The following is a 9,932-nucleotide window of genomic DNA, read 5'->3' as shown; positions in this document are numbered from 1 at the left end:
AATACTAAAGTCTAATTTCCTTTTTAAAAAAAATATATTTTATTGATTTTTTTTTACAGAGAGGAGGGAGAGAGATACAGAGTTAGAAACAATGATGAGAGAGAAACATCAATCAGCTGCCTCCTGCACACTCCCTACTGGGGATGTGCCAGCAACCAAGGTATATGCCCTTGACTGGAATCAAACCTGGGACCCTTGAGTCCGAAGGTCGACGCTCTATCCACTGAGCCAAACCGGTCAGGGCTGGGAACCGTTTTCTTATACAGCAAAAGCGAACTGACACAGGGCTCCATCCTACGATCACGTCTATTCTCTTTCTACATTCTCTCCCCAGAGAACCCCATCCACTCCTATGGTTTTTAAGTGTTACCTTTATGTTGACAACTTCTAAATTAAGGATGTTGTTCTGAATAACAGACTTATACTCCCAATTTGCCAGTGCCTCTTAAACATCCTAAAGGCATATTAAAAGTAAGTCTTTTAGCCGAAACCGGTTTGGCTCAGTGGATGGAACGTCGGCCTGCGGACTGAAAGGTCCCAGGTTCGATTCCGGTCAAGGGCATGTACCTGGGTTGCGGGCACATCCCCAGTAGGAGATGTGCAGGAGGCGGCTGGTCGATGTTTCTCTCTCATCGATGTTTCTGGCTCTCTGTCTCTCTCCCTTCCTCTCTGTGGAAAATCAATAAAATATATTTAAAAAATAAATAAATAAAAGTAAGTCTTTTAAGCTGTCCCAGTCTTTTCACATCTCAGTTAATAATACAGCACAAAAGAGAAACTGAGGGGTGTGGGTTAAGTGTAATCCATGATACTACCCTTTTCTTAAACTCCACAATCACCAATCTTGTAGATTTCATTTTCACTTATATCCACTCAATTTTCAAAATCACCACAAATAATCCTTGCACAAGCAAGCATGATTTCTTTCCAGGACTACTGCATTAACCTTTCAATTGGTCTCCTGTCTTCTATTCCAACTCCCCTATAACGTATGATCCAATTAAAGCCAAAGTGATTTTTTTTTAATTTTATTTTTTATTACAAAGGATACTACATATGTGTCCATTTTTTCCCCCCACCCTAGACAGTCCCCTAGCCTCCCCTATTCCCCAGTGTCTTATGTCCATTGGTTATGCCCATATGCATGCATACAAGTCCTTTGGTTGATCTCTTACGATACTGCTCTGCCTCTGTATCTATTTTTGTTCATCAGTTTATAATGGTCTTTATTATCCATAAATGAGTGAGATCATGTGGTATTTTTCTTTGATTGACTAAGCCAAAGTGATTTTTTAATGAAATTTACCGGGGTGACATTGGTTAATAAGATTATATAGGTTTCAAGTATACACATCTATGATACATGATCTTGTTTTTTTTTTTTTTAAATATATATTTTATTGATTTTTTACAGAGAGGAAGGGAGAGAGATAGAGAGCTAGAAACATCGATGAGAGAGAAACATCGATCAGCTGCCTCCAGCACATCTCCCACTGGGGATGTGCCCGCAACCCAGGCACGTGCCCTTGACCGGAATCGAACCCAGGACCTCTCAGTCCACAGGCCAACGCTCTATCCACTGAGCCAAACCGGTTTTGGCTATGATACATGATCTTTATACTGGAATTGTGTGCCTACCACTCAAAGTCAAAGCATCTTTCATTGCCATATATTTTGCCCCCTTTACCATTTTACTTTGTTACCTTACTAGTGTAGCATTCATCACTATCTATTTATTTTTCTGACACTTTCTCCAATAACTCAAACAGCAATGAAAACTTATTAAACACCCAATAATTGGCAAATGAATGAAAAAAAGTATAAAGAACTTAAAATTATTATCAAGAAATACAATCTTAGAACTCTTAATAGTTCATACTTTAAGTCTAATCAATACAATTCTTCTTTATCCTCTTCATATGTTTCCTTCCTAGGCTGAGGCTTATAAAACTCAACTGTCACCTTCTCCTCCATGAGACTTTCTCTATTCCCATAATTAAAATTGTGACCCACTCTCTAGAACTCTCAATCTACCTTTGCTGCTATTTTTCTCTAATACTAATCATTATCTGATGAACTATATCATTTATTTATTCATTTTGTACATAACTGCACAAAAAATTTTTTTTCTTCTGTTACATCCCCAGTGCTTAGAACATAATACTTAGCATATATTTGTTGACTGAATATAGTGGAACCCCATGTAACCAATGGTAATCTCTTTAATCTATACACCATGTTTAAAAAGTCTGACATAAATGGCTTTAAAAAAGCAATATTAAATATAAATCTACATATACATAAAAAATACTACACACCAAACAGAATAAAAATTGTCTCTAAAGAATGTGAAAACAAAGGAGTTTGAAACAATATGATTCTGTACTATGTCATAAATTGTTTAAATGTACTACATTGATAATCAGACAGAAAAGATTTTATAAACATACCTGATAACATAGGTCCTAAAAGGGATAATGTGCTGCATGACAGCGGGAATATGTAGCCATATTCTAATCTATAAAGAAACGTAAAGACAGCATTAATGCATAATAAATATATGAATACAAGTGTATTTCACTTTAATTAAAAACAAGATTATTTAGAATTTTGTTGGATCTAAACTACATACATTTTATCTATTTTGAAAAAGATAACAATACACATTATCAAGTAATTAATTTAACCTATATACATTTTATATATACTGTAGGAGTTTAGATTTAATGTTATATATATAAGAATATATATATATATATGTATGTATACACACACACACACACACACACACAAACATAAAATCAATCTGAAAAATTATTAGCTTCTTGCTTAAAAAGGGACAACCACTTATCCAAGTAATATGGTAGCAACCCAAATACTACAGCACTAAATTAGTTTTCTAATAAACCATCTTACCATTCCTTCTAAAAAATATTAAATTACCTCTGATTTCTAGTCACTTCCATTAAATTTAAAACAAATATACTTAGCCCTGGCCAGTGAGTTGGTTAGAGTGTTATCCAAAAGGTGGCAGGTTCAATTCACAGTCAGGGCACATACCCAGGTTGCAGGTTTGATCCCCAATCTTGGGGTGCATGGGGGAGGCAACTGATCATTGTTTCTCTCTTACATCGATGTTTCTCTATCTCTCTTCCTCCCTTCCTCTAAGATCAATGATAATATATACACTTTTTATGGAGTCACACATTGATTACAATATAAATAATCATTTATGAATTAAGCTTTTACTGTTACTACAGTCTAAGACGGGTCCTCAAACTTTTTAAACAGGAGGCCAGTTCACTGTCCCTCAGACCGTTGGAGGGCCGGACTATAGTTTAAAAAAAAACTATGAACAAATTCCTATGCACACTGCACATATCTTATTTTGAAGTGAAAAAACAAAACGGGAACAAATACAATATTTGTATTTGCATGTGGCCTGCGGGCCGTAGTTTGAGGACCCCTGGTCTAAGATATAAAATGTTTCCTTTTTTCTGCACTATATTCAAGTCCATTTCTAAATCTAATATGCTTACGTTACAGTAGTTTTATTCTCATAATGATTTAAATATAAGAATAAAAATCCTAAGCAAAGCATCTAACAAGAAACTATGATACTAAGCCCAGTTAAGGGATATAAATGAAAAACAAATTTGCAAATGCAGAATGTATGACTTCACTCTAATCTAATAAGATAACCTACTAAGTCCTATAGCAAATACTATACTAACGTTGAAATGTACAAACTTTTCCTCCTAAGACCAGGCACAAAACAAGAATGCCTTCAATTCAACTTGAATTGATGGACCTACACAGTGCAATTGGTAAGTAACCAAATAAAAGGAAAAAATAAAATCAATATTACTTTGAGGTGATATGACTACATAAGTAGAAAATCCAAAATAATTTTCAGATAAACATTTCTTGGAATTAACTATTTTAGCAAGATTGCTGCTTAAGAAGTTAATAAAAATAAATAAATCAATATATACATACATATGTACACATACATACACAGAAAAACTGTATTATACATCATATATATGTATGTATATTTCTTTTATACCAGGAACAAAGAGTAATTACAGTTTTCAAAAATATTCTCTTTAAGAACCAAGATGACGATATAGGTAAACACCTGTACTCACTGCCTCCCACAACCACATCAAAATTACAACTAAAATACAGAATAACCATCATCCAGAACCTCCTGAAAGCTGGCTGAATGAAGCCCTACAACTAGAGAAGTAAAGGAGAAAGCACATTGAAACTGGTAGAAGGGTGCTAAACCAGTGACACTTTTTTAATCTGGAGGGAGATCGTCTCTACAGGTAGCAGAAGATTAGGGATTGGGGCTCAGTTACAAGGAGGCTGCTGGTGACCCAGCTGTTCCTCTTAAAAGTCTGCCACCCCAACTGAACTTACAAGGTTCCACTTCCCCTTAGCTCCAGTGCTAGGGCGAGGCTCTGGGGGACCCAGAGGCATAGGAGAACCAGACCAAGGTACTTGCAGGGGTCTTTGTTCCTATGCTGGGACCTCCCAGGTCAGCAGGGCTGACTGGCAGCCATTTCTATTTGCTCCACCCTGGTGATTCCCTGAGACCCCGCCCTATCCAATTTGCAGCCCCACCCAAACTGTATGCAGAATGAACTGTCCATGCTTAGGCTTCAGACTTTGCTCAAATCTTTCAAGGAGCCCCAAACCTATCAATAAAAGGCCCAACACACAGCACTAGCACCAGCCTACCTTGCTTCACAGCTGGGGCTTACTGGGGCACTTCCAAACCCAATACAAATAGGAGGAATCTGCATATCTCCTGTAGCTCCTGCCAAGTGGCCTAAGTCACTGGCTGACTTTGCACCTCCCTGGAGACATAACAGCCAGTGCACTCAGTGGTCATCATCAGACCATACCAAATTATAGCCCTACACATCCATAAGCGACACACTCAAGGGGCAGACTCAGTGAGCACCAAATCCCCAATGAAGCACATCCTGCTCCACAGGGGTGTATCCTGCACAGCAGTTTTCCCACTGTAGTCGCAGCAGGTCCTCACAGCCAATTGGCCTGGAGGTCAATTCCTCCCAGTGACACCAACAGCAATCAAGTCTCAACTACAACAACACTGTACACCCAGACCACAAAGGGGTGCAGAGTGTCCAATTCCAGTAACTGGGGAGGCTAAAAGCCACTGGGCCCCATAGGACATCTACTACACAAAGCCACTCTACTACAGGAGACACAGTAGCTCTACCCATTACATGGAAACATAGGAAAGCAGCCAAAATTCAGAGAGAAAAAAAACATGTCACACATGAAAGAAATGGAAGAGAGAAAACTGCTAGATACAGAGCTCCAAACCACAGTTGTAAAGTTACTCAAGAATCTTCATGAGACTGTCAAGGGACTTAGTGAGACTTTCCAGGATATTAGTGAGAATGCCAAAGACATGAAAAAGGACCAGTCAGAAATTAAGCATACACTGACTGAAGAATAATATACAGGGATTCAACAGTAGACAGAGGATTCTGAGAAACTAATCAATGATATGAAATACGAGGAAGCAAAAAAACATCCAATCAGAAGAGCAAAAAGAAAAAAGAATCCAAAAATATGAAAATAGTGTAAGGAGCCTCTGGGACTTCAAGCGTACCAATATTCGCATTATGGGGGTACCAGAAGAAGAGCAAGAGCAAGATATTGAAAATCTATCTGAAGAAATAATGACAGAAAACTCTTCGATTTGGTGAAAGAAATAGACTTACAAGTCCAGGAAGCACAGAGTCCCAAACAAGAGGAACCCAAAGAAGGCCACAACAATACATATCATAATTAAATGTTAAAGGCTAAAAGACAAAGAGAGAATCCTAAAAGCACCAAGAGAAAAGCAATTAGTTACCTACAAGGGAATACTAATTTCTCAACAGAAACTGCATGCCAGAAGGGAGAGGCAAGAAATATTCAAAGTGATGAATAGCAAGGACCTACAACCAAGATTACTCTACATGGCAAAGCTATCATTTAGAATTGAACGTCAGATAAAAAGCTTCACAGACAAGAAAAGCTAAAGGAATTCATCACCACTAAACCAGTATTAAATGAAATGTTGAAGGGTATTCTTTATGAAGAGGAAGAAGAAAAAGAAAAAGATCAAAAATATAAATAGAATGGCAATAAATACATATCAGCAACTGAATCTAAAAATCAAAATAAATGGGTAAGAAATCTAATGAACAGAATAGAATCAGAGGCATGGAAATGGAAAAGACTAACAATTCTCAGAGGGAAGAGGGTGGGAAGGGCAGGAAGAAATTAAACAAAGATCTTACATGCATTACCTATGGACACAGACAATAGGGTGGCAAATGCCTGGGGTGGGGCAGGAACCAGCAGGAGAAGGGGGGTGGGAGGAAGGGACATCTATAATACTCTCAACAAATAAAGATTTAAATATATATATACATATATACACATATCCGTATATATTCTCTTTACAACATCAAGAAATAGCATATGCCTAGGAATAATCTAAGACATATGACATCTCTACATAGAAACAGAAATTATAAGAAATATTAAAGAACATGTTAATAAAAATACATTTGTCACAGTTATAGATTAGAAGACTCATATTACAAAAATGACAGTTTTCCACAAAGTGATCTATAAATTCAATGCAAACAAAAAGGTTTATGTATAAACTTTAGGCTCTGCTTCCAAATGCAAAGGTCCAAAAACAGATAAAACATTCTTTAATAATGACCGAGAATGGGGATGTAATGTACGGTGACTATAGTTAAAAATGTTGTATTTTGTATCTGAAAGTAGCCAACAGAATAGTTCCTAAAAGTTCTCATTACAGCCCTGACCGGTTTGGCTCAGTGGATAGAGCATCAGCCTGCGGACTCAAGGATCCCGGGTTCGATTCCTGTCAAGGGCATGTGCCTTGGTTGCGGGCACATGCCCGGTGGGGAGTGTGCAGGAGGCAGCTGATCGATGTTTCTCTCTCGTCATTGTTTCTGACTCTTACCCTGTCCCTTCCTCCCTGTGGAAAAATCAATAAAATATATATATATTTTTTAAAAAAGTTCTCATTACAAGAAAAATAAACTTAACTATGAATGATGTCAGATGTTAACGAGACTTTCTATGGTTATCATTTTGCAATATATACAAATATCAAATCATTATGTTGTACACCTAAATTAATATGATGTTATATGTCAACTATACCTCAATTTTAAAAAAATGACAGGGAGATAGAACTTGCTTTACAAGATAGCAACCCTGCTCATAAAGCTCCAGAAATTAAGGTGGTATACAAATAACACAAGATTAAACAATAGACTAATGGAATAAACTAGAAACCCCAGAGCCATGCACATATAGGTTCCTAACTTATGGTAAAAATGATACTGTAGACAAAAAGGAGAAACACTTCCATTGCTATAGTGTTAGGAACAGTGGTTGCCTATATCAAAAAGAAAATGAGCCGAAACCGGTTTGGCTCAGTGGATTGAGCGTCGGCCTGCGGACTGAAAGGTCCCGGGTTCGATTCCAGTCAAGGGCATGTACCTTGGTTGTGGGCACATCCCCAGTGGGGAGTGTGCAGGAGGCAGCTGGTCGATGTTTCTCTCTCATCGATGTTTCTAACTCTCTATCTCTCTCCTTTCCTCTCTGTAAAAACTCAATAAAATATATTTAAAAAAAAAAAAAGAAAATGAATCTTGATCCCTTACCCAGCACCATACATAAAATAATTCCAGCTGACCCATAGATTAAAATGTGAAAGTAAAAACAATCAAACTTTTAGAACACAGAAAAATCTCATGACCCCAAGGTAAGAAACATTTTTCCAACCATAAATAAAACATTAACCATAAAACTTTTTTTTTAAAATATATTTTATTGATTTTTTTACAGAGAGGAAGGGAGAGAGATAGAGAGTTAGAAACATCGATGAGAGAGGAACATTGATCAGCTGCCTCCTGCACATCTCCTACTGGGGATGTGCCTGCAACCCAGGTACATGCCCTTGACCGGAATCAAACCTGGGACCTTTCAGTCTGCAAGCCGACGCTCAATCCACTGAGCCAAACCGGTTTCGGCCATAAAACTTTTTTTTATAAATTACACAGTTTGATGGATAACTCTTAAAACAGACAAGAGACTACAAATCAGACTACAGAGTGGAAGATATAAAAATACATAGATGTCACACAAAAGACTAATATCCAAAACATAAAAAGAAATCTCCACCTATCAATAAGAAACAGACATGAGAAACCAAGATGGTGGCATAGGTAAACATCTGAAATTGCTGCCTCACACAACCACTTCAAAAATACAACTAAAAGACAAAACGGACATCATCCAGAACCACAGGAAGGCTGGCTGAGTGGAAATTCTACAACTAGAAGGAAAGAGAAAATCACACTGAGACTCAGAGAAGGTGCCGAAGTCAAGTGCAGAGGTACGGAGGCAGCGCGGAAAGGGCTGCCAACTAAGGATGCAGTTGTCTTTTTCATCAGGAGAAAGACACACGCTCCTGCTCTGAACTCCAGTTCTGGGTGAGTCTCGGGAAACCCAGACTCATACGGGGAGAAATTGGACTGTCTGGCAGCAGGCAGAACCCTAGGGCGGCTTTCTCTCAGAGGTGCTTGCAGCGGTTACCAAGACACTGAGATCCGGTGCCTCTAAGGGCAGGACAGAGGATCAGTCATAGCTGTTTGCTCCGCCCTTTTGATTCCCTGAGACCCTGCCACACCCAAGCTGTGTGCAGAGGCTTTGGCATATGAATGGCCTGGCCCTGTGAGATCTAAAATTACCTAACAAAGTGCAGCTGGGTCAGAGAGACCCAGAACATCCAAAAGAAGGCCCAAGGCCCCACAGCAGCTTGCAATGCTTCACAGCTGGGCCTCATCTGGGCACCTCCAAACCTCAAACAATGAAGAGGAAAAGGCAGATCCTTCCATAGCTCCTGATGGGTAGCCTCAGGCAGAGGCTAAATTAGCACCTCCTTAGAGATCCAAGAGCCAGTGTACCCAGTGGTCAGAGTGGGACCATCCAGATTACAAATCCTCAGATCCATAAGGGACACACTCAGAGGGCAGACTCAGTGAGCACCAAAGCCCCATTGAAGCAAGTCTTACCCCATAAGGTTGTCTCCAGCAAAGAAGTTCTCCCACCGTAGATGCAGCTGATTCTCACAGCCTATGGCCTGGAGGTCAATTCCTCCCAGTGATACCAACTACAATCAAGGCTTACCTACAACAAGACTGTGCACACAGCCAACAAAGGGGTGCACCAAGAGTGTCCACCTCAGGTAATTGAGGAGGCTGAGCCACTGGGCCCTATAACACACCTAGCAGAGAAAGCCACTCTATCAACACAGGGAGGCAGCCAAAATGCGGAGACAAATAAACAGGTCACAAATGACAGAAATGAAAGAAATCAAATTACTGGATATAGAGTTCAAAATCACATTATAAGGTTTTTCAAGAATTTTCTAGAAACCACCAATAAATTTAGTGAGACCCTCAATAAATCTACTGAGACCCTCAAGCATATGAAAAAGGTCCAACTAGAAATTAAGCATATACTGACTGAAATAAAGAATATTATACAGAATCCCAACAGCAGACTAGAGGATCGTAAGAATCAAGTCAAAGATTTGAAATACGAAGAAGTAAAAAACACCCAACCAGAAAAATAATAAAATAAAAAAGAACGCAAAAATATGAAGATAGTGAAAGAGCCTCTGGGACAACTTCAAGGGTCCCAACATCTGAATTATAGGGGTGCCAGAAGAAGAGAGAGAGCAAGATATTGAAAACCTATTTGAAGAAATAATGATAGAAAACTTCCCCTACCTGGTGAAAGAAATAAACTTACAAGTCCAGGAAGCGCAGAGAACCCCAAACAAAAGG

General features: G+C 38.7%; 1 protein-coding gene across 1 annotated transcript in view; it reads right to left on the bottom strand.

Moving 5' to 3' along the window:
• The window catches only part of USP34 (ubiquitin specific peptidase 34), a 213,680-nt gene that overhangs the window by 176,656 nt on the left and 27,092 nt on the right, over positions 1-9,932 (bottom strand). The window contains 1 exon segment of the mRNA XM_015557870.1: positions 2,451-2,518. Coding sequence (XP_015413356.1) covers positions 2,451-2,518 — 68 coding nt within the window.

The sequence above is a fragment of the Myotis davidii genome, unplaced genomic scaffold (assembly GCF_000327345.1).
Source record: "Myotis davidii unplaced genomic scaffold, ASM32734v1 scaffold6, whole genome shotgun sequence".
NCBI lineage: Eukaryota > Metazoa > Chordata > Mammalia > Chiroptera > Vespertilionidae > Myotis > Myotis davidii.
This window is presented reverse-complemented; position numbering and strand designations above follow the sequence as displayed.